Genomic DNA, 25,101 nt, shown 5'->3' with positions numbered 1-25,101 from the left:
TGTCATATTTTTATTAATTCTGTTTGATCACAAATCTCTGTGTGTAATTACCTAATTTTCTATGTTATGACCAGTTCTGATCTCATTGTGAAGGCCCGAGAAGATGAGCTGGAAACACGGTATTCAGGTCCTGTGGCTTGTGCTTCCCCTCTCACTGACTGGTAAGGAAACACATTGAATCTGTTTGATTTCTGTTGGTGTTAAATTGCTGAAGCTAAAGGGAGAGCGGCTGAAGGCAGTGGCTGTGAGTGAGTGTGATTCACACACTGAGAGCTGCTAATGTTCTCCCTCAGTCTTCAGACATGACATTGGCCTTTCCCGCTCCTACGTCTGTGACCTGCCTCTCTGCGCCCCCATCCATTGGAACTCCATCCTTCTCTGTCTCTTCCTCTCGTTCCCTCCCTTGCCTTCTTCAAGGCACGTATCAAGACCCTCCTCTTCGACTGTGCCTTCGCCCACCCTCCTACCCACCACCCTGCCCTCCACCCTCCCTTACACCTCCACACACCCCGCCCATTCGGGTCCAAATCCCTGACTGTCCAGCACCTTGAGATGTCCTCCCGACGTGAAAGGCACTGTACAAATGTAATTCTGTATTGGACTCTGTTGATTTCCCTCTTTTAATGTATGAAAATTATCACATAAGACTTTAAATATTGTCACAGACTCGATGAGCTGCTTATTGTATTGTTGCTTCTCTGTCTGTAACAGACGCTATGTGCAAACTTTGGCTTCAGGTGAATCTACAGCCGATGTCTCCAACCCTTCCAACCTGTGAGAGACATCACCTGATGGGCTAACCTGACCAGGCAGTTTGAGAGATTTGCTGAGGTTTCTCTGAGTATCCTAACACTGCTAACATGAGTGACTGTCTATTGACAGAGTTTGTCGGAGTCAGTTTGATTCTGAAAATCCTAATTGTGTCCATTGTTTGTTATTAACCAGAGGCATTCACAGAGAGATTCACAGTCAGTGGCCCTGACCACCCTGTCCCAGCCACTGCTGGTTCGGATGTTGTCCTGGACTGTAAGTGTTCTACACATCTGTCACTAGAGCGTCTGGAGGTGAGATGGTTCAGGACTAGATTCGACTCCCCTGTGTATCTATACAGTGAGGGACATGATCAGCCAAGTGAGCAGGATACAGCCTACAGACACAGGACACAACTGTTTATAGAGGAGATTATGAACGGCAATGTGTCTCTCAGACTGCGAGATGTGCGGGGATCAGATAATGGAACCTTTACATGTTACGTTGACTACGATGGATTGCATGATGAAGCAGATATACAATTGCAGATTACAAGTCAGTAATGTTTAGATCTTTTTATTATGTGTAACATATGAGTAAATATCATTAATTGTAAATTATTTTGTGTAGCAAATTGCAAACAAGAACTTTTTTATATTCTTGTTTATTGCATATTTGATTCACATTTTTCTGCTTCCTTCAAGGTCTTGGCAGTCAGCCTTTGGTTCGTGTTGATGGTCACCACAATGGTGGTGTGAGGCTACTGTGTGAATCCAATGGATGGTTCCCAGCACCAGAAGTTCTGTGGGTTGATGTGCAGGGAAACAACTTAACAACACTCAGTAACTTGACAGTTAGAAAGGATTCTGAGGGTTTCCTCAATATTCAAAGTGAAATAGAAATAAATTATTCTACCAACAAGATCAGGTGTCTGATTCGCAGCAAGTTACTGAGAGATGAGCAAGAAGGAAATCTCCAAATCTCAGGTCAGTGACCACATCAGCCTGAAATATTAGTGAGAATCTGATAGATGTGTCGCTGAGTTGTGCAACACATCAAATGAATACAAGATTATTTGAGATGAAGAAAACCATTCTGTCTGTTTGATCTCATCTTCTCAAAATGCCAAACCCACCACCTTCCATTGCAGTACCAACCTGTTTCGTCAATGTGTCCAGTGACTCCCTCCATAGGCTGCAAATCATCCAGTACTCTGCAACCCATCTTCTGACGCACCACGACCCTATCAACCCCATCCTTGCCCAACTCCACTTGTTTCTCATCACACAAAGGATGCAGTTCAAGGTCCTGGTCCTCACCTTCAAAGCCCTCCATGGCCTTGCTCCCCCTTAACTCTGCGACCTCCTAACCCCGTACCAACTTGTGTGCTCCCTCCGCTTCACATCCCCCGCATCGCCCGCCCCACCACTGGCGGGCGAGCTTTCTGTCCCTCCGCCTTGCCCTATTTCTTACCTCCTTCAAGACCCTCCTCTTTGACCGTGCTTTCGAACATTCTGCTTCCCCCCTGTCCTCCACCAACTCCAATGCTGACCCCCAGTTCGGGTCCGAAACACTAACTGTCCAGCTCCTTGGACATTCTCCTGAGGTGAAAGGCATTATACAAATATATATTTTTTGTTGTTAATTGTAGCCGTGAGTTTAACACTGTGATAAATTCGGATAATGAACTTTGGGTGATTTATAATGTCTATTTCCCCCCCACACCACCCGAGATGATGAAACCAATGAAATAGATTCATGTAACAGAGAGATGTGACATTGCTATTAGCAGGACAGAGATAAGTGTAGCATGTGAGAGGTTTGTGTTGTGTGTAAAACAGTCACATAAGCATTTGTAGTTTGATATCAGAATAGATGTTTAAATGTCTCTTTACATTTCTCGACAGATGAGTTCTTTCCCAAAGTGCCAGTGGGTTTGGTGGTTTCCTCAGTGTTCTTAGGACTTGCCATATTGGTGCTGAGTTTTCTTGTCAATTATGGCGTAAAACAGCACCGAGCGATTAAAGGTACGTTCCCACCAGTAACGACTCTCATCACAAGTCAGAGAACAGTTTGTTTTCATGTAAAAATATTTTATATTTTATCAATTTTGATATAGAATAGCTGGTAAAGTTTTACGTGAATGTGTGGGTCAGAGGTTTATCTAATAACAACGGATCATTCTAATCTAGTTCACAAACCACAGAGACAGAGCGAGGGGTTAGCTCATGGCAATAACGGGTGTGTTTTTTGTATGTTGTCAGTTTATGGTAATAACCCTTTCCCCCCCATCTATATGTATGTGTATATTCTATATATCTGTCTTCATCTTTCTCTACATAACATGTTCTATACATAAGATGAAAATTAATTGTGAATGAGGTACAAGTAATTGTTATCAATAATAATCAATTTCACGAAAGGAAGACGTCGCAAAGCATTTCACAGGATACACTGTAAATTGCAGTGACTGAGTGTGATGTAGTCAAATGCAGGAGCTAATTTGCGTACAGCAACATCCCACAAACAGCCATAAAATGATTGATCAATTTTTTTATTTGGGGAATTATCGGCCAGGACACTGGCCCAAACTCCCTTATCTTTTCAATTAGTTCAATGGCATCTTTAACCTCTGTCTGAACAGGCAGATGGGGCCTCGGTTTAATTCTCACCTGATGGAGAGCACAACACAGCATCCCACACATCCCCAGTTTAGAGGCTGAACATACGGTGAAAGAGGAAGGTCTTGAGATGGATTTTGAAGGTAGCTAAGGAAGGGGCTCCAGGAAGGGGCTCCAGGAAGGGAAAGGACATGAGCTGCAGAGTTCCAGTCAGTGAAGGGAACAGGCAGATAGTGCAGCAGCAGAGAGTTGGTGTAATCTGGACTGGACGTGATGAATGCGTGGATTAGGGTCTCAACGGCCTGTGGTGGGAGGTTGTGGTGGAAGTGGGTGATGTTATGGAGGTGGGGAAAGTCTCTGACCAGCGGCTTCAACCCACAACCTTCTGACTCGGAGGTGAGAGCCCGGGTGAATTGTAGTGAACTGTTGAGTTGTATTTGCTGACGTTGGTTAAAGTTGTAAAGATGCAGATTATTCATCACCATAATGCAATATTCAGAATGTTTGTCGCTGCTCCAATCATTTTTCGGTGGTAACAATTTGTTTTTATTCAACAGCTCTTCAGCTAAGACTGGGTAAGCAAAACCAACCAACTGTTTCTGTTGTTGAGCAATCTCATTGACATACAGGAGGAGCCGCTTAAACCAGGCCCATCGGGACTAGACGTTTTGTCCGGTTTATGTGGCGTCCAAAGTTAATCAACGTTCCCATCAGCAATCAATCCCAATTTGACTCCTCCCATTCTCTCCCCATTCCTCCGCCTCACCTCACTCGTGAATGGTTGGAGGCCACTGTCATTCAGCCACAATCATCTCCATCCCGGAGACTCTTGCGGCGAGTGAGTGGACACAGTGGTGACCAGCGAGACATTCTGTCCAGATTAACCGATTTTTACCTGAATCAACAATCAGCGTTTTGTCAGATTATCAGATCATCACATCGCCAAATAATTATATTTACTGTGAAATGTGTTTCACACAATCATAAACCAGCAGAGAGACAAGACCGAGAGAGGTCAATGTTAATTAACTGAACAGTTAGAGAGGCGACACAGAGAAAGCTACATAGAGAGACAGAGAGAAAAGTATACATTAACTGTAATTATAATTATAACTATAATCAACTGTGAACATTAGAAGACGGCCAAAGTTAGAGAGACTCAAAGGCAAGAAAGAGTTAAAGACAATGACATGGAGTGAGGCAACGAAACAATGTGATGGAATGACACCTGTGCGAATTCTCTAAACTGCCTGTGTTTAGCATTGGAAAAATATTATCTGTTATTTTGACAGATATTATGTCATTTCTCATCCAAAGCTTTTGCAGGAATCCCTTTATTTCATATACGATTGTTTCTTTTCTCCCCTATCAATCTGGTATTTGATAGTTAACCACTGTTTGACTTCGGTCTGTTTCTGTCTTTTTTTTTAACTCTAGGTCCCTCACATCTCATTTCTGTTTCAGTCCTGAACTCTTCCAACTCGTTTGATTATTGTATGAATTTTAATTGTGCGACAGACGTAGTTTGCCAGTGTTCCCTCCTCTGACATGACATCCTTTCCTCATTTCATTTCCTCACCATCCAAGGATACACACTCCACCTTGCTAAGCCAGTCCAGATCCTTGGCATCTTATTTGAGCCCAACTATCCTTTCTACCCAACATCTGTGCCATATCCTGCTCTGCCTTCCCCCACCTCAGCAACATGGCCCGGCTCCGCAACTGTCTCACACCACAGGCTGCTGAGAGTCTCATACACGCATTCATAACATCAGTGTGCGACTATGCAAACTCCCCGCTTGTCGACCTCCCCAACTCCTCCCTTCATAGGCTGCAGATCATCCAGAACTCTGCAGCCTGTGTCCTCTACCAAATCAGGCTCAGTGACCCTATCACCTCCATTCTCGCCCGACTCCACGGGTTTCCCATCACACAGAGGATACAGTTCAAGATTCTGTTCCGCACTTTCAAAGCCCTCCATGGCCTTGCGCTCCCCGTCTCGCCCACCCCACCATTGGTTGGCTGGCCTTCTGCCTCTCTGACCCCATTCTCTGGAACTCCATCCCACAGTCCCTCCACCATACACCTCGCTCCTATTTGTGTAAAAAAAATCTTCACTTATTTAATATTCAGCCTCTGACACATTAAAATCTGTGGGTGGGGTAACGTGGAATTAAGTTAAACAGAGCCGTGTAGCGCTGACCTGATCACCTCTTCTTTCTTCTTGTTTCCAGACAGGAGAAAGCTTACCCACTGTGCAGGTAAGAGTCTCAGTAACCAGAGAACATAATATTCACATAAACCTGTCGCCTTCATTGCTAATCACTGGGACTGAGGGTCTGAATGGAACTCCTGCAATCTGTTACCGACTGGTCAGTGACGTGTAGAATGAGCACAGTAATACTGGAATTTATACTGAAATTCACTACACTCTGAGTAGTGTTTCCTCTATTTGAAAAGACTGACCCTTAATCTTAAGACTGTGACCCCTAGTTCTAGATTCACCTACCAGGGGAAATGGTCTCGCACTGTCTACTAATTGCTAATTATTACGTCTGATAATAATCTCTCAAGAAAAAAACAATAATAAATTGGTCACTTCAATCCATGACTATTTGTGGGATACAAATTGGCGCAATTGGCTGCCGTGTTTCTCCCACAAATTTACAGTAAATTCACTTTTGTGAATTCATATTCTGTGAAGTTCTTTGAGACGTTTAGAAGACGTGAAAAGCGCTATATCAAATGGAAGAATTATTATGTACTTTTACTCTGTCAAGCCCCATAAGAATCTTATAAGTTTCTACAAGATCACACCTAAATCTTCTATATTCTGGAGAATATAGGCCTAGTTTACTCAACCTAGCCTCATAGGTCAACCCCCTCATCCCAGGAACTAACCTAGTGAATCTACGTTGCACCCCCTCTATGTCCTTTCCCCTCTATGTCCTTTCTTGAATAAGGAGGCCAAGACTGCACAAAATATTCTAGATGAGATCTCACCAAGGCCTTATGCAGTTGCAGCAAGACTTCTCTACTCTTGTATTCTAACCCTTTTGCAATAAACGCCAACAAGCCATTAGCCTTCCTCGTTGCTTGCTGTACCTGCATACTAACATTTTGTGACTAGTGTACAAGGACACTCAAATCCCTCAGATCCCTCCCTCCCCTTCAAGAAAATAATCTGCTTTTCTGTTTTTAACTACCTAAGTGAATAACTTCATACCTCCCCACATTATATTCCATCTGCCACCTTCTTGCCCACTCACCCTAGCCTATCTATAATCCCTTTGCAATCTTTTTGTGTCTTCCGCAGAGTTTACTCTCCCACCTAGCTTAGTATCATCCACGCATTTAGATATTTTAAGTTCTATGTTCTCGTCTAGATCATTGATATAGATTGTAAATAGTTGAGGCCCAAGTAATGATCCTGCCAAGCTGAGAAGGACCCATTTATCCCTACTCTGTTTTCTTCCCGTTAGCCACTCTTTGATCCATGCTAATATATTGCCTTTAATTCCATGTGCCATCATCTAGTGTGGCAGCCTTTTATGTGGGACCTTGTTGAATGCCTTCTCAAAATCTAAATATATTATAATCTACTGGTTCCCGCCTATCTAACCTGCTAGTTACATCCTCAAAAAACTCTAAAATATTTGTTAAGCGTGACTTCCCTTTTGTAAAGCCATTTTGACTCTGCCTAATCATTTTATGGTCCTCTAAGTACACTACTACGAAGTCCCCAATTGAAGATTCGAGAATTTTTGCTCCCATCGATGTCAGACTGACTGGTCTATAGTTCCCCATCTTCTCTCCCCCACTCTTCTTAAATAGTGGTGTTACGTTTGCGATCTTCCGACCAATGGGAATCGTTCCAGAATCCAGAGAATTCTGGAAGTTCAAAAACAAGGCATCCACTATCTCAGTAGCCACCTCTTTTAAACCCCTAAGATGCAGACCATCAGGTCCAGGGGATTTGTCATTTTTCAATCCCAACACTTTCCATAGTACTAATTCTTTACTGATGTTGATTTCCCTAAGTTGCTCACTAACATTAGCCTCTTGGTTCCCCTCTATTTTTGGTAGGTTTTCAGTGTCTTCTAATGTGAAGACAGAAGCAAAGTATTTGTTTAATGGCTCTGCCATATCTTTTCCCCCCATTATAATTCCTCCTGTCTCTGCCTGTATTGGACAAACATTCACTTTTGTTAGTCTCTTCCTCTTTATCCTCTCTTGCAGTGTGTCTTTATATTCCTCGCGAGTTTGCCCTCAAAATCCATTTTCTCCTTCCTAATCAGTTTCTTAGTCTTTCTTTGTTGGTCATTGAAGCCCTCCCAATCTTCAGGTTTACTGCTCTCTTAATTTTATTCTGCTCTAGTTAGCCATGGTTGAACCATTTTTCCTGTGGTACTTTTTTCCTCAAGGGAATATGTGATCGCTGGGAAATATGTACTGTATCTTTAAAGATTTACCATTACTGGTCTACTGTCATATCCTTTAATCTAATAGCTGCAAAGTTGGCTCTATTTAAATTTAAGACCCTTGCTTCGGACTTAACAGCACTCTCTAACTTAATGCTAAATTCCATCATGTTATGGTCACTCTGCCCTCGAGGAGGAGCCTTAACTTCCAGATTGCTGATTAACCCTATTTCATTACATAAAACAAGACCCAGGATCGCCTGTTCCCTGGTTGATACCCTCTCCCCACCCACACAACTCCCCCACCGCACACACTGGACCTTTGTTTCCAGGTGTAGTTTTTGTACACAAAGTCTAAATTTGTGGATTTCCCCCTCACTTCACTTTGTGTTATTTCTCTCTCTCTCAGCTCCGGCCTCTCTGACTCTGGATCCTGACACAGCCCATCCCCGACTCATCCTGTCTGAGGACCTGACCAGTGTGCGATGCGGAGACAAATGTCAGCAGCAGCTCACTGACACCCCAAAGAGGTTTAGTTACTATCTCATTGTCCTGGGATCTGAGGGCTTCACATCAGGGAGACATTACTGGGAGGTGCAGGTGGGCAACAAGACTGCGTGGATTGTGGGAGTAGCCAGAGAGTCCATCAACAGGAAACAAGCAATCACAGAGGCAACAGAAGGTGGGTTCTGGGCTGTGTGGCTGTGGGACGGAGACTATAAGGCTATGACGTCACCTCTCACCCGCCTCAACCTGACAGTGAGACCCGGGAAGATCGGGGTGTACCTGGACTACGAGGGGGGACAGGTGATATTTTACAACGCTGATAACATGTCTCATCTCCACACTTTCACCCAAACTTTCAAAGAGAAACTTTATCCTCTCTTCAATCCCTGGCATAATTATGGTGGGGAAAACTCTGAGCTTCTGAGAATCTGCCCAGTGACAGATTAATGAGGAGGAAAATCCTCAGCCATTCTCTCTGTTTGACTTTTATAACCTGGAGGTTTGGATGATGCCGAGTGTTTGATTCTGTGCGTTTCCTCACACCAGTTTGGAGCTGAGTTTGTGACAGGAAGTGAAGGGCGGGGCTGAGCGGGGTCAGGGAATCCCGAGCAGGGAACGCCGTCTGTGGCCAATGTCACTGAGCAGCCGCGACACCTGCACATTCCAGTGTCAATACTGAGCCACTGTAGCCGCTCAATCAGCCACCAGCAAAGCCACAGCTTAATGATCCACATTGAGATCATTCAGAGCATCAGAGGAACCCGACACTGAGTGTGTTGAGCAAAATGCAACCCTTTGTCTGTCTGCATGTGACCCTCATCACCAGCTCATCCCTGTGCCGAGAGAATCTGACTTTCCATCCAGTGTGTGAGCTCACACGCTCTGAGACTGGGATATCGGCTGATACCTTTCTCTCCAGCAATGCCCAGTCTCACACTTGGGGCTGTGCTCAGAATCTCACTAAAATCTCACAGTATCTCACTGTAAAGTAGGTGACATGTTGCACTCTCGTGTGCAGCCTTGTCCCACTGTGTATAAACAATGTGTATTTTCAGTGTCATCTTCTATAATCTGTAATAATACAATAAAGCTTGCATTTCATATTGAGTGGAAGTGTCAAAGTGCTTCATAAGATTTACCGTAAAGTGACTGGTGCATTCGTGGCTGCCAATTTGCACAGAGCAACATCAATATTTGGTAACATTTCACACAATAAACATCAGGATTGAGTATTCAGGCTCCTGATATCTGAACATTTTTGTTGTTGCTCTGTCTGTGGGTGAGGGTGAGGCACTGGGTGAGGGTGAGGCACTGGGTGGGGGTGAGGCACTGGGTGTGGGTGAGGCACTGGGTGGGGGTGAGGGTGAGGCACTGGGTGTGGGTGGGGGTGAGGGTGAGGCACTGGGTGTGGGTGAGGGTGAGGCACTGGGTGTGGGTGGGGGTGAGGCACTGGGTGGGGGTGAGGCACTGGGTGGGGGTGAGGCACTGGGTGGGGTGAGGCACTGGGTGGGGGTGTGGGTGAGGCACTGGGTGGGGGTGAGGCACTGGGTGGGGTGTGGGTGAGGCACTGGGTGTGGGTGGGGGTTAAGGTGAGGCACTGGGTGTGGGTGGGGGTTAAGGTGAGGCACTGGGTGTGGGTGGGGGTGAGGGTGAGGCACTGGGTGGGGGTGAGGCACTGGGTGTGGGTGAGGCACTGGGTGTGGGTGGGGGTGAGGCACTGGGTGTGGGTGTGGCACTGGGTGGGGGTGTGGGTGAGGCACTGGGTGGGGGTGAGGCGGGTGGGGGTGAGGCACTGGGTGGGGTGTGGGTGAGGCACTGGGTGGGGGTGGGGGTGAGGATGGGGAGAAGGTGATGAGTCTCAGCGTTTGTTGTTAAACTGAGGTGGTCAGACAGTGACTCCCAGGACCCGCTGTGTGTGGCGGCCACTGTGTCCCTTCACACACTTCCCGCCTGTGGCAGGTGGTCAGACCGCGGCTCTCAGGCCCAGAGCCGTGTCCGGAGCCACTGCCTCCCGTTCCCGCTGTGTGTGTCAGTCTGTGTGAGGGGCGGTGACGGCTCCGCTGTCCTGTCACAGCCTTTTCGCTTCTTCTCTGCCCCGTTTCCCGCCTTCAGCGGCTCCCACCGGTGTGTGGAGTGTGTGGTGTCGGTGTGCGGTCACTGTGTGTGTGTGTGTGTTGGGGTCCGGGGGGGGAGCGCGGGGTCGGTCCTCCGCTCCTCACTTACCGACTCTCGCGCTCTTCTCGGGTCCTGACGCCCAGCGGGGGCTGTCACGTGGTGTCGGCGCATGCGCACTGTTCCCGCCGCTCTCCGTCTCGCGCGGCCCCGCCTTCCCGCGCGTGCGCGCTGTGTCCCGTCTCCAACCGTCACTCGGTCCCGCGCTCCCGCGCTTTTCCGCCCGGGACCTGACTCGGGAAGGTGCGCATGCGCGGGGGAGGGCGGGAACATTCCAGAAGCGCCGAAGGGCAGAAAAGCGCTCGAGCGACGGTCCCTCTGACACCTCCGCCCCAACTGGTGAGAATATGGTATAAAGTCAATATAGTCAACAGCAATGGCACATATACTGTTATATACATTACATATTCAGTGGCAAATCCTTTCAATGAAGATTCAATCACTTATTGTATAATATAATGACATCAAATACATTATCATTATCTGTGACTATCAACAGCTTCACATCAAAGGGGTTTTCTACACCAACACCGACATTCCCAACTCGGAGGCCGTGTGGCCATGAGCCCCGGGGGGTGAGGGTCAGGGGGTGAGGGTCAGGGGGTGAGGGTCAGGGGTGAAGGTCAGGGGTGTGTGTGTTGGGGGGGTGAGGGTTAGGGGTGTGTGTGTCAGGTGGTGAGGGTCAGGGGTGTGTGTGTCAGGGGGTGAGGGTCAGGGGGTGACAGTTAGGGGTGTGTCAGGTGGTGAGGGTCAGGCGTATGTGTGTCGGGGGGTGAGGGTTAGGGGTGTGTGTGTCAGGGGGTGAGGGTCAGGGGTGTGTGTCAGGGGGTGAGGGTTAGGGGTGTGTGTCAGGGGTGAGGGTTAGGGGTGTGTGTGTCGGGGGGTGAGGGTCAGGGGTGTGTGTGTGTGTGTCAGGGGGTGAGGGTCAGGGGTGTGTGTGTGTGTCAGGGGTGAGGGTTAGGGGTGTGTGTGTCAGGGGTGTGTGTGTCGGGTGTGTGTGTCAGGGGGTGAGGGTTAGGGGTGTGTGTCAGGGGTGAGGGTTAGGGGTGTGTGTGTCAGGGGGTGAGGGTTAGGGGTGTGTGTGTCAGGGGTGTGTGTGTCAGAGGTGTGTGTGTCAGGGGTGTGTGTGTCAGGGTGATAACCATACCTCATGGTTATAAGTGAAATTTTCTCCTGATTAACCTGTCACTGGGCAGATTCTCAGAATCAAACAAGGGACTGAAGAGAGGATAAACTTTCTCATGGAAAGTTTGAGTGAAAGTGTGGAGATGAGACATGTTATCAGCGTTGTAAATTATCACCTGTCCCTCCTCATAATCCAGGAAAACCCCGATCTTCCCGGGTCTCACTGTCAGGCGCAGGCGGGTGAAAGATGACGTCATAGCCTCATAGGCTCCATCCCACAGCCCAGACCTCACCCTCTGGTGTCCATGTGATGTTGCTGTTCCTGTTGATGGACTCTCTGGCCACTTCCACAATCCACGCAGTCTTGTTGCCCACCTGCACCTCCCAGTAATGTCTCCCTGATGTGAAGCCCTCAGATCCCAGGACAAAGGGCCAGTAACTACACCTCTTCCGGGAGTCGGGGACCAGCTGCTGTTTGTCTCCGTCCGTCGCTCACTGGTCAGGTCCTCAGACAGGATTAGCCGGGGATGGGCTGTGTCAGGATCCAGAGTCAGAGCGGCCGGAGCTGAGAGAGAGAGAGAGAAATCACACAAAGTGGAGTGAGTGGGGTCACCGAGCAGGAGGGCTGCAGGAGGGAAGGCGGGGCACTAGGGGGGCAGTGTGTGAGCCGGTGAGAGATCCACATCAGAGGGTCAGTTGCTGAATACAGGATAAACAGCACTGATGGTGTACCGCCGCCAGTAGAGAGCGCTGGTGACAGTGTGGAGGTCGTTATTGGTGAAAACTCTGGCACAGCGCCACCTGCTGACGGTAACTACAAGAGTAAAGAGCCCTGGGCTGTGTCCCTGCAGTGACATTTCATCAACAACAATCTTTAATTTTTTTAGGTTCCAGGTGACTGTCAGATATTCCCACACCTTCAGTCTGAGAATGGGAGACATGTACCTGGGCTGATGCTGTGTATTATCTCTCTCCAGACTGCGTACTGTACAGGCCCTTTGTATATCCCCACCGGCAGATCACCCTCAGACACTGACAGCTCAGAACCCTCCTCGCTGATCCTGAAATAAGAAACGTTCACATTATAAAGTGAAACTACACATTGTGTTTGGTTTGCGCATTCAATTCCGGGGATGTTTTGTAAGAATATTTCATACCTTCTCTTCCGAGAACTTTCCTCCTAAAGAAATGAAACACAGACATCTGAGCTCACACAACATTGTAAACTCAGATACAGAGAATCGAATTCTACAGCACAGTTTATTGTGATTAAATTAATAGTAATCCATGCACCAGAAAGTGATGTTCAGGTATTTAGGTGTGGTTACGGACAACGAGACTTGCATTCAGTAACTTACACTCAGTAACTTACAGACACACTCACATTCAGTAACTTGCAGACACACCCTGACATTCAGTCATTTACAGACACATGCTTGTAGCTACAGGAAATAGAACATTAACAGGATTACACTGTCATTAGAAGATAAATGATAACATTCTCACACAGATAAATAAATGTTAATCCCAGGAAACTACAGCTGAAGTGGTTTGAAAGAAAGAGAAAGACAGAGAGAGAGAGAGAAAGAAAGAAAGGCAGACAGAGAGACAGAGAAAGAGAGACAGACAGACAGAGAGTAGCCAGAGCTCGCGCTCCCTGTTGTGTGAGCGCGACGCCCCTCAGTCTGACCGTGACTTGTTCCTGGGCCACAAACCGGCCATCGCCACCCGGACACACATTTAATTTACTTTTATTACAGAAGATTCTTCTCTTCCGATGAAAAGGTCAACAGGTAAGTGCCAGAAATTGATTTCTGAAATGTACAATTATATTGTGATAAAAAGCATCAAACTGTGTTTCCTGTGTTACCGAGACACCATTTCCTGGTTTCACTTTGTGGAGTTTGATGTTTGCTAAATGTTCTCTTGCCAGGTTTGCTGTGAATGACCTGAGTGATAGCGACAAGTTAAGCCAGGGTCGAGTTATCAGGAGTTTACTGGACATGTAAAAAATAGTAATCCTGATGGTTGTCAAATGTAAGGTTCAGCTCCAGGAAAAACAGGAAATAAAATAGGAAAGTCATGTTCCTCATGAGAACACCCCAGTTAAAGATCCCATAACAATATTACAAAAGAGAAGGGAATTTCTTCCTGTTTGTCTCTAAAAGCAAAGTACATGTTCTAAGACCAGAGAATTATTAGTTAGGTGTCATATTTTTATTAATTATGTTTGATCACAAATGTGTAATTACCTGATTTTCTGTGTTATGACCAGTTCTGATCTCATTGTGAAGGCCCGAGAAGATGAGCTGGAAACACGGTATTCAGGTCCTATGGCTTGTGCTTCCCCTCTCACTGACTGGTAAGGAAACACATTGAATCTGTTTGATTTCTGTTGGTGTTAAATTGCTGAAGGTAAAGGGAGAGCTGCTGAAGGCAGTGGCTGTGAGTGAGTGTGATTCACACACTGAGAGCTGCTAATGTTCTCCCTCAGTTTTCAGACATGACATTGGTCACTGGCAAATGAGGTGATAGATACATCAGGTACAATAGACATCAACTGGATTCTGTGATCAGGAGATTGGAAAGTATTGAATGTCAGACCATTAGTCAAGATGTGAAGAAGGAACAAATGCAAATAACTACAGGTCTGTGAGTTAGTTGGTTAGTTTCCATCGTAGCCATCAGATGACAACTTTGGGGAGAGAGAGCACTTTCCGCATGACAGGATTACTGTCCTATTACTGGCTTTTTGTGGGATGCTGCTGTGGACAAATTGGCTGATGCATTCCCCCACAAAAAGCCAGTTACTACCCTTTACAGTATATCCAATCAACTTCGCGCACACTTCTCCTCCCACTCCCTCTTTGGACCCCTCCAGTCCGGAACCTTGGCATCTTTTTTGACCCTCAACTGTCTTTTCTACCCCACATCCGTGCCATGACCCATTCTGCCTTCCCCCACTTCCGCAACTCGCCCGGCTTCGCCGCTTCCTCTCCCCTCAGATCACCGAAACCCTCATCCACACGGTTATTATATCTAGGCTTGACTATGCCAACTTCCCGCTTGTCAGCCTTCCCATCTCATCCCTCCGCAAGCTGCAGATCAACCAGAACTCTGCAGTTTGTGTATTCTCTCGCACCAGGCCCGGGTTGGCTCTACTGGTTTCCCTTCCCCCAGAGGATAGAGTTCAAAATCCTCATCCTAGCCTTTAAAGTCCTCCACGGCCTTGCTCCCTTCTACCTCTATGACTACTAACGCCATATCAACCTGTCCACTCCCTCTGCTTAGCAAGCTCCGGCCTGCTCCACAACCTTCCCCCCCGCCCTACCACCATTGGCAGTCAGGCTTTAAGCCTCTCTGCCCCCACCCTTTCCATCCTACAGTCCCTTCGTCTTGCTCGCTCCTTCAAGGCATGTCTCAAGACCCTCTTTGCTGGTGTCTTCGGCCACCTTCCAAACCTTACCCTCCCTGTCCTCAATCCCTCTTGATCACACCTTGCTTGGGTCCAAATCTCTGGCTGTCCAGCGACTGGGTTCTACCGACATTGAAAGGTGCTATACAAATGTAATTTGTTGTTGTCGGTTGTTTTCCCTCCATCCCTCCAATCTTTCCCTAAAAAGTCTGCTCATTTAACACCCCTCCAACACCTCCCCCACATTCATCTCTGATGTCTCCACCCTCCTAGCTTCCCTCTGCCTCTGTTCTGAATGCCTCCCCACCCTCACCCGACTCCACTGGATCCCCATCCCTCAGAGGATAGAATTCAAAATCCTCGTCCTCACTTTGAAGGTCATCCATGACCTTGCCCCCTCCTACCTCTCTGACCTACTGACCTACTGCCCGCTCCCTCCATTCAACAGGCTCTGGCCTGCTCCATGTCTCCCGTCCGACCCGCCCTACCATCAGCGGCCAAGCTTTCAGCCTCTGCCCCACCCTTTGGAACTCCATCCCACCATCCCTTCACCTTGCCCCCTCCATTGCCTCCTTCAAGGCACATCTCAAGACCCTCTTTTTCGACCATGCCTTCAGCCGCCCTCCTACCTCTCTCCCTCATCCCAAACCCTTCACCCCCTCCCCCCCCCAACGCTCGGATTCTTCTATTCATCACCTAAGGACGTCCTCTCGACTTGAAAGGCGCTGTACAAATGTCATTTTGTATTGGAATCTGTTGATTTCCCTCTTTCAATATATGAAAATTGTCACATGAGACTTCCAGTATTATCACAGACTCGATGAGCTGCCTAATGTATTGTTTCTCTGTCTAACAGACGCTATGTACAAACTGGCTTCAGGTGAATTTACAGCCAATGTCTCCAACCCTTCCAGCCTGTGAGAGACATCACCTGATGGGCTAACCTGACCAGGCAGTTTGAGAGATTTGCTGAGGTTTCTCTGAGTATCCTAACACTGCTAACATGAGTGACTGTCTATTGACAGAGTTTGTCAGAGTCAGTTTGATTCTGAAAATCCTAATTGTGTCCATTGTTTGTTATTAACCAGAGAGATTCACAGAGAGATTCACAGTCAGTGGCCCTGACCACCCTGTCCCAGCCACTGCTGGTTCGGATGTTGTCCTGGACTGTAAGTGTTCCACACACCTGTCACTAGAGCGTCTGGAGGTGAGATGGTTCAGGACGAGATACGACTCCCCTGTGATCTTATACAATGAGGGACATGAGCAGCCAAGTGAGCAGGATACAGCCTACAGACACAGGACAGGACTGTTTGTAGAGGAGATTATGAACGGCAATGTGTCTCTCAGACTGCAAGATGTGCGGGGGTCAGATAATGGACAGTACACGTGTTATGTTCAGCTCGGCAGTTTCCACGAAGAGGCAGAGGTAAACTTGAACGTTATAGGTCAGTAATGTTTACAATTTATTTTATATAATCTGTGGGTACAACAAGTGTTCATTATTTGTTGATGTTATTTCTGTTCAAAATAAAATGCGTGACATACACAGGAAAACGAACGAATCCGTATAAATGTAGTCAGAATGTTGCAAATGTGGCTTCAGTAAAGTTACTGGACTGTAATGTCCTGTGTGTAAATATGGTTCATTCCGTGTGTGGTTAGAGTGCTTGCTCCACAAGCGAGAGGACCTGAATTTGATTCCTGGACAGGGCAAAACCTTACATTTCCGTACACCACATGCCTCTGTTTACCTACCATTAAATAGGAACCTGGTTGTTAGTCGATCAGCAGATCGCTTTCTGGGTGTAATAATCCCTTTTTTAAAAACAATCCATCTGAACTGATCTGACCCTCAATCCACGACTGTTTGTGGGACACTGCTTTGCGCAATTGTCTGCCGTGTTTCGCCCACAAAGTATACTCTATGAAGCGCTTTGAGACGTCTCAACGATATAAGGCACTATATCAAATGCAAGTATTATTATGTCTGATTCACATCTTCTGTCTCTTGCAGGACTTGGCAGTCAGCCTTGGATTCACGTTGATGAACACAATGGTGGTGTGAGGCTGCTGTGTGAATCCAGTGGATGGTTCCCAGCACCAGAGGCTCTGTGGGTTGATGATCAGGGAAACAACTTAACAAAACTCAGTCACTTGACAGTCAGCAAGAATTCTAAAGATCTCTTCAACATTAACAGTCAAATAGAAATAAAACATTCAACCAACAAGATCAGGTTTCTGATTCGCAATTCAGAAGATGAACAAGAAACAAGATTCCAAATCTCAGGTCAGTGACCACATGGACTGAGATATTGTGTGAGAAATGGTGTTGGTTTCTGTAACACATGAAGTGATTTCTATCAGATGTAACCAGGATATTGAGGATCAGCCTCTGTAGTTTTCTGCGTTGTCCTCAGGACCTTCTGATGTCATTATTTTGAGGTGGTCAGATCTGTGTATAATATCCAGGTGTGACCTGACCAGAGAACTGTGCTGTTTCACAATTGTTTCTGGGGAGTTGAGTTGAGGTGATTTGGTAATAAAACTCAGCATCCTCCTGGCCTATTTATTTACTGTTACCTCACACTGTTTGGATACAGTGAGTAATGAGTCAATAACATCACTAGGTCTCGAGAGAAATGAACAAGAAGGAAAACTCCATCTCAGGTCAGTGACCACATGGACTGAGATATTAGTGACAGTTTGATAGATGTGCTGCTGGTTTTGTAAGAAACAAAGTGAATACAAGATCAGTTCAGATGGATTTTGTTTGGTCAGCTGTGTTTCTGACACATTCAGAAACCTATCTCGATGCTTAAGAGTCTCCAAACCCAACTGAGAATTTCCAGGCATCCACCTACACATGGAAATCCCAGAGACAGACTGTTAGAATGGAATGCGCACTCTCTCCCTGGAGGGATGCATCCTGCTGACCTAATTCCGGAGAGTATTAGGCACAGGTTGGCAAGAGCCAAGGCTTGGGGACCCCATAGTGTGTGTTGGGGTAACTGCTAGAGTCTAATCAGCTAAAACCATACAGCTTACCATTGCTATCATAGTCAGGCAAGCTTTCCTACTGTTTCTCCAGCTAGGACCACCCTACCTGTTAGTTAGGGGTTTGGCTGCAGGAGCTGAGTGGGATGATTCCCTGCCTCCAGTGGGTGGTCGGTCCTTCCAGCTCCTGCCGATGAGCCAGGCTGGGCTGTGGAGCCATCAGCAGTGAGTGCCCTGGAATACTGCGGCTCAGGAACCGGACCAGAGACCGTCACAGAGGCCTGGCTCGATTCCAACTTTCCGTTGCCAAACATTTCACCTTGGGGCCAGTTCAGCTCCGAGGAGACCCCATTGCAGATAAAGAAAACCCTTCAGCCCATTTGATCACATCTTCTCAAAATACCAAACCCACCACCTTCCATTCCAGCTCCAACCTGTTTCTTAAAAGTGTCCAGTGAGCTGACGTGGCATTAACCTTCTCCAGCAGCTGAGTACTTTTGAGTTAAAGATATTTTATTAAACTTACCTCCCTGGGCACTGCCTCCCCTCAGCAAACACTGCCTGCTTCCTGTCCTCGCCTGCCCTGCTCTCCAAATTGTTTGACCTGACAATAAAACACATTTATAATAAAAAATCCTTGCATTTGATACGTAAATTAATATTTAGATTTATTTATTACAAATTTATAGCATCCTATACAATTACATCGGTAAAATTAAGAGAATTGGATATTGGGAACGATTGAGGTGAGTAATAAGGTTAATTGTAGCCCTTAGTTTAACACTCATATATTTAGATAATGAACTTTAGGGTTTACAATGTCTATCCCAACCCTGAGATGATGAAGCCATGTTTTCCTCTCCCATCAGTGATTTTAATGGAATATATTCATGTAACAGTGAGATGTGACATTGCTATTAGCAGGACAGAGATACGTATAGAGTGTGAAAGGCTTGTGTTGTGTGTAGTATAGTCACATGTGGGTAAATAGGTAGCTGTTTGAAATCAGAATAGATGTTTAAATGTCTATTTACATTTCTCAACAGACGAGTTCTTTCCCAAAGTGCCAGTGGGTTTGGTGATTTCCTCAGTGTTCTTAGCACTTGCCATATTGGTGCTGATTGTTCTTATCGGCTACAGTGTAAAACAGCGCAGAGATATCAATGGTAAATTCCCATCAATAATCTCTTTCATCATAAGTCACAGAACACAGTTTGTTTTCATGTAAAAGTATAAGTTTTATAAACTTTGATATAGAATGACCGGTAAAGTTTTATGTGATTGTGTGGGTCAGAGGTTGATCTAGTAACACAGGATCATTCTAATCCAGTTCACAATCCACAGAGACAGAGAGAGGGGTTTAGCTCGTGGCAATAACATGGGTGTGTTTTTTGTACGTCGTCAGTTTGTGGGAATAACCCTTTTATTGGGTGAGTGTGGATGGTGAGTGAGTGTGGTTGAGGGTGGGTGAGTAGGTGTGGGTGGGTGAGTGTCGGTGGGTGGTTGGTTGAGGGCGGGCGGGTGAGGGTGGGTGGTTGGCTGAGGCTTGGTGATGGTGGGTGGGTGGTTGACTGAGGCTGGGCGATGGTGGGTGGGTGGTTGGCTGAGGCTGGGTGATGGTGGGTGGGTGGGTGGCTGAGGCTGGGTGATGGTGGGTGGGTGGGTGGTTGAATGCTGGGTGATGGTGGGTGGGTGGTTGGCTGAGGCTGGGTGATGGTGGGTGGGTGGGTGGCTGAGGCTGGGTGATGGTGGGTGGGTGGGTGGCTGAGGCTGGGTGATGGTGGGTGGTTGGCTGAGGCTGGGTGATGGTGGGTGGGTGGGTGGCTGAGGCTGGGTGATGGTGGGTGGGTGGGTGGCTGAGGCTGGGTGATGGTGGGTGGGTGGGTGGCTGAGGCTGGGTGAGGGTGGGTGGGTGGTTGAGGGTGTGTGTATATATCAATATAAAAGAAGTTTAACAATGATTGTGAATAGGGGGAGGAGATGAAGAGACTCCGGGCTCCAGAGAGTGGGGGCAGATCGGCTGAAAGCCTGACCACTGATGGTGGGTGGGGAGGGTGGGGACGTGAAGCAGGCTGGTGGCCACGGAGTGGAGGCAGTGATAGTATTTGAAGCCTTGAGGAGGTGGCAGAGGTCGGGTGGAACATTGAGGGATTTGAAGGTGAGGTCGAGGAACTTGAACTCGATTCGCTGGCGGATGGGGAGCCAGTGAAGCCGGGCAAAGATGGGGGTGATGGGGAGCAGAGCTCAGTGCAGGAAAGGACACGAGCTGCAGAGTTCTGCATAGTCTGCAGTTTATGAAGGGAAAATAGTGCAGCAGTAGAGAGTTGGTATAATCTAGGCTGGACAACATGAATGCATGGATCAGGGTCTCAGCGGCCCGAGGGGGAGGTCGGGGTGGAAGTGGGTATGTTATGGAGGTGGAGAAAGTCTCTGACAGGCGTCTGACTCAGAGGCGAGAGCCCGGGTGAATTATAGTGAACTGTTGAGTTTTATTTGCTGTAATTTATAACGCTGGTTAAAGTTGTAAAGATGCAGATTATTCATCACCATAATACAATGTTCAGAATAGGTTTGTTACTGTCTTAACCATTTTTCGGTGGTAACAATTTTATTTTCTATTCCACAGCTCTTCAGCTAAGCCTGGGTAAGCAAAACCAACCAACTGTTTCTGTTGTGCTGAAATCTCATTGACATATTTCACAGTTATATCTATTTAGGTCTATTTAGAACTCCAGGTCCCTCACATCTCATTACTTTTTCGGTCCAAACCTTTACCTGAGACTCTTCCAACTGGTTTGATTATGGTATTAATTCTAATTGTGTGACGGTCGTTATTTACCAATGTTCCCTTCTGACATGACTTCCTTTCCTGACTTCATTTCCTAGAGTTAGTTCTGGGGCTGCTCCCTCCTTGTTGGACCAGAAACACAATATAATAATAATCCTTGCATTTGATGTAGCGCCTTATCACGTCATTGAGACTTCTCAAAGCGCTTCACAGAATATATTGTAAAGTGGAGTGACTATATTTTGTGGGTGAAATGTGGCAGCCAATTGCGCACAGCAGCATCCCACAAACAGTCATGGATTACAATATCAAATTATTTATTTTTGAGGGATAATTGCCCACGAAAGTGATCCGCAAATCAACAAACAAATCATCCAGTTACTGCTATTTAAACAGAGGTATGTGGAGAAAGAAAACTTGCTTAAGGCTTTGCCCTGGAATCAAACCTGGGTCACACGACCTTTATCACAGTCCAGTGTTATGGTCCTGTTGTTTCTCTACAATTTGTATAGAAAATTATCCCCTTATTTAATATTTGTGGAGTCCTGTAGCTCAGTGGTTAGAGCACTCGCTTTGCAAGCGAGAGACCTGAGTTCAATTCCAGGCAGAGGGCCAAACCTTGGGCAAGTTTCCTTACTCCACACAGAGCCTAATAATAATCCCTCCAAAACCAAAAACAATAATAAATTGGTCATTTTCAATCTACGACTGTTTGTGGGACATTGCTGTGCGCAATTGGCTGCCGCGTTCGCCCACAAATATACAGTCAATTCACTTTACAGTGTGTTCTGTGAAGCGCTTTGGGACGTCCTCCCGACGTGAAAAGCGCTATATCAAATGCAAGGATTATTATTATTATTATTATTATTATTCAGCCTCTCACACATTAAAATCTGTGGCTGGGGACAAACATGGCCGAGAGCACTGACCTGATCACCTCTCCTTTCTTCTTGTTTCCAGACAGGAGAAAGCTTACCCACTGTGCAGGTAAGAGTCTCAGTAACCAGAGAACATAATATTCACATAAACCTGTCGCCTTCATTGCTAAACACTGGGACTGAGGGTCTGAATGGAGCTCAGTGATGTGTGGAATGAATACATTCACATGGGCCCTCCCCCCCACCCACCCCACCACACACACACACACACATGCCCTTACATCTCCCCCACGCGCACACACCTTCACATCCACACATACCATCACATTCCACCCCCCCATACACACATTCCCCTCCCAAAAAACACAGCCCCCCCACACACCCTAAACACCCCCACAAACATCCTGACACCCCCCCCACGTCCTCAGCCCCCCACTCTCACACACCGTCACATTCCCCCACACCCAAGGGGGTTTACATCCCCCACACACACATCCCCCCATACACGTTGCCCCCACAAAACACCCTCACATTGCCCCCCTCCCACAAACATCCCCCCCACACACACCCTCACCCCCACCACACACATATACCCTCACATTCCCACACACACACCCTCACCCCCCACCCCCACACACACCCACACACCTCCCACAACTACACACATTGTGAGCCTTTGTTCCCAGATGTTTTTGCACAAAGTCTGAATTTGTGGATTTCCCCCTCACTCCACTTTGTGTTATTTCTCTCACTCAGCTCCGGTCTCTCTGACTCTGGATCCTGACACAGCCCATCCCCGGCTCATCCTGTCTGAGGACCTGACCAGTGTGATACGTGGAGACGAATGGCAGCCACTCCCTGACTCCCCGAAGAGGTTTAGTAAAGATCCCATTGTCCTGGGATCTGAGGGCTTCACATCAGGGAGACATTACTGGGAGGTGCAGGTGGGCAACAAAACTGAGTGGACTGTGGGAGTGAGCAGAGAGTCTGTCAACAGGAAACGACCAATCACGTGGTCACCAGACGACGGGGTCTGGGGTGCTTGGCTGTGGGAAGGTGTCTATCGGGCTCTGTCTTCACCTCCCACCCGCCTCAAGCTGACAGTGAGACCCGGGAAGATCGGGGTGTACCTGGACTATGAGGAGGGACAGGTGACATTTTACAACGCTGACAACATGTCTCATCTCCACACTTTCTCCCAAACTTTCACTGATAAACTTTATCCTCTCTTCAATCCCGGGCATAAGGATGACGGAAAATCTCTGAGAATCTGCCCAGTGACAGGTTAATGAGGAGGAAAACCCTCAGCCATTCCCTCTGTTTGACTGTTATAACCTGGAGGTTTGGACGATGCCGAGTGTTTGATTCTGTGCGTTTCCCCACACCAGTTTGGAGCTGAGTTTGTGACGGGAAGTGAAGGGCGGGGCAGAGCACGGGGTCTTCCTGGGAGACGTCAGCTCCACATTGTACCCCGAGCAGGGAACGCCGTCTGTGGCCAACGTCACTGAGCAGCCGCGACACGGCTCCTGCACATTGTCAATACTGAGCCACTGCACTTACTGTATAAGGAGTTTCCCTGAACCCCCTCAGCTCCTGTTAACCCTACAGCCAAAGCCCGAACTAACAAGTCGGGTGGCTCTGGCTGGAAAAGCAGTGGGAAAGCTTGTGAGACAGTGATATCAGTGGCAAACTGTGTGGTTTTAACTGGTTAGACTCCAGCAGTTACCCCAACGCACACTCTGGGCTCCCCCAAGCCTTGGCTCTTGCAAACCTGTGCCTAATACTCTCTGGAATTTGGTCAGCAGGATGTGACCCTCAGGGAGAGCGTGTGGATTCCATGCCAACAATCCCTCGCTGGGACTTCCAGGTGTAGGTGGGGTATGTGGAATTCTCAGCTTCTTTTGGAGACTCAAAAGCACGGTGATGGGTTTCCACGTGTGTCAGACGCCCGGCTGATCCCCCAAAAACCTGTCAAACCGTATTCATTTTCATACTTCAAAGAGTCATAAAATCTTACAGCAGAGAGAGAGGCCATTCGGCCCATCGTGCCTGTGAGGGCTCTTAGAAAGAGCAACTAGTCCCACTCCCCTGCTCTTACCCCATGGCCCTGAAAATGTTTCCTTTTCAAGTTCAAATCCAAATCCCTTTTGAAAGTTATTATTGAATCAGCTTCCACCGCCCTTTCAAGCCGTGCATTGCATTTTTAATCCCAAACAGCTTCGCTTGAGTCTGTCTGTGAAAAATAAAATTAAACTCCTGCAGCAACGCTTTGATAGTGTCGCACAAGAAACTTTGCCTCGTTATTGGTAGCACAGCATCCCCAGCTGGTGGGGCTAAACACAGTGTTACAAGCAAAAGATATTTTGCCAATTTGTATTAATATTAATAATAATCCTGCAATATCATTATTATCAGCAATAGGCCTCTGTATTATCAATAATAATCTTTGCATTTGATATAACTTCTTGTCACACCATCGAGACATCTCAAAGTGCTTCAAACTGTGTATTTTGTGTTGGATTTACGAATATATTTGCTTTTCAGTACTTCTCGATTGTTTCTAATCAGTTAACCGCAAATAGTGAACAACTGTGTTATTTGTCAGTGCCAGACAGCTCGGGCTGTGTGTAAGAACCGAAACCCTCGTCCACGCCTTCGTCACATCCCGGCTGGACTATTCCAATACCCTCCTCGCTGATCTCCCAGCTCCACCATCCCCAAAATACAACTAATTCCAAACTCTACTCACCCGCACAAAACTCCGTCCCCCCATCACCCCAGCCCTCGCCAGCCTCCACTGGCTCCCTACCACCCACACTAAACTCCGTCCCCCCATCACCCCAGCCCTCGCCAGCCTCCACTGGCTCCCTATCACCCACACAAAACTCCATACCCCCATCACCCCAGCCCTCGCCAGCCTCCACTGGTTCCCTATCACCCACACTAAACTCCGTCCCCCCATCACCGCAGCCCACTGTCTTCCCCTTACACAGAGGATACAGTTCAAGATCCTGGTCCTCATTTTTAAAGCCCTCCATGGCTTTGCTCCCCACTTCCTCTGCGACTTCCTAATCCCCTACCATCCTGTTCGCTCCCTCTTTTCAGCGGGCTCCGGCCTGCTTCACTTCCTGCGCTTCACCTACCCCACCATTGGGGGGGGGTGAGCCTTCCGCTACTCTGCCCCCACCCTCTGGAACTTCATTCCACAGTCTCTTCCCCTCACCCCCTCCCTTATCTCCTTCAAGACCCGTCTCAAGACCCTCCTCTTCGACTGTGTCTCCGGTCATCCCCCTCCCCGATCCCATCCTCCCTGATCGCCAGCTCTGATACAAGATGCGGCAATGATTATTATTGTAATGTTAATTATTATATGTGTTGTGACCTGTGGGTTCCTGTAGCTCAGTGGTTAGAGCACCCACCTCGCAAG

General features: G+C 47.4%; 2 protein-coding genes across 2 annotated transcripts; both read left to right on the top strand.

The window, feature by feature from the left end:
- Positions 1-947: 947 nt before the first annotated feature.
- Positions 948-9,402, top strand: LOC103187406 (butyrophilin subfamily 1 member A1-like). The gene is made up of 6 exons (XM_042344787.1): positions 948-1,305; positions 1,455-1,736; positions 2,658-2,777; positions 3,929-3,946; positions 5,606-5,658; positions 8,222-9,402. Exons 1-6 carry the CDS (start codon positions 1,185-1,187, stop codon positions 8,744-8,746), a joined length of 1,119 nt encoding a protein of 372 aa, XP_042200721.1. The 5' UTR covers positions 948-1,184; the 3' UTR covers positions 8,747-9,402.
- A 3,920-nt stretch (positions 9,403-13,322) lies between these two features.
- Positions 13,323-23,343, top strand: LOC103187415 (butyrophilin subfamily 1 member A1-like). Its single transcript, XM_042344786.1, has 8 exons — positions 13,323-13,389; positions 13,872-13,958; positions 16,100-16,459; positions 17,029-17,301; positions 19,055-19,174; positions 20,635-20,652; positions 21,757-21,783; positions 22,431-23,343. Exons 2-8 carry the CDS (start codon positions 13,901-13,903, stop codon positions 22,961-22,963), a joined length of 1,389 nt encoding a protein of 462 aa, XP_042200720.1. The 5' UTR covers positions 13,323-13,389; positions 13,872-13,900; the 3' UTR covers positions 22,964-23,343.
- Positions 23,344-25,101: the final 1,758 nt, after the last annotated feature.

The sequence above is a fragment of the Callorhinchus milii genome, unplaced genomic scaffold, assembly GCF_018977255.1.
Source record: "Callorhinchus milii isolate IMCB2004 unplaced genomic scaffold, IMCB_Cmil_1.0 Scaffold30, whole genome shotgun sequence".
Lineage (NCBI taxonomy): Eukaryota > Metazoa > Chordata > Chondrichthyes > Chimaeriformes > Callorhinchidae > Callorhinchus > Callorhinchus milii.
Note: the sequence above shows the minus strand (reverse complement) of the source record. Positions and strands in the feature narration are given on the sequence as shown.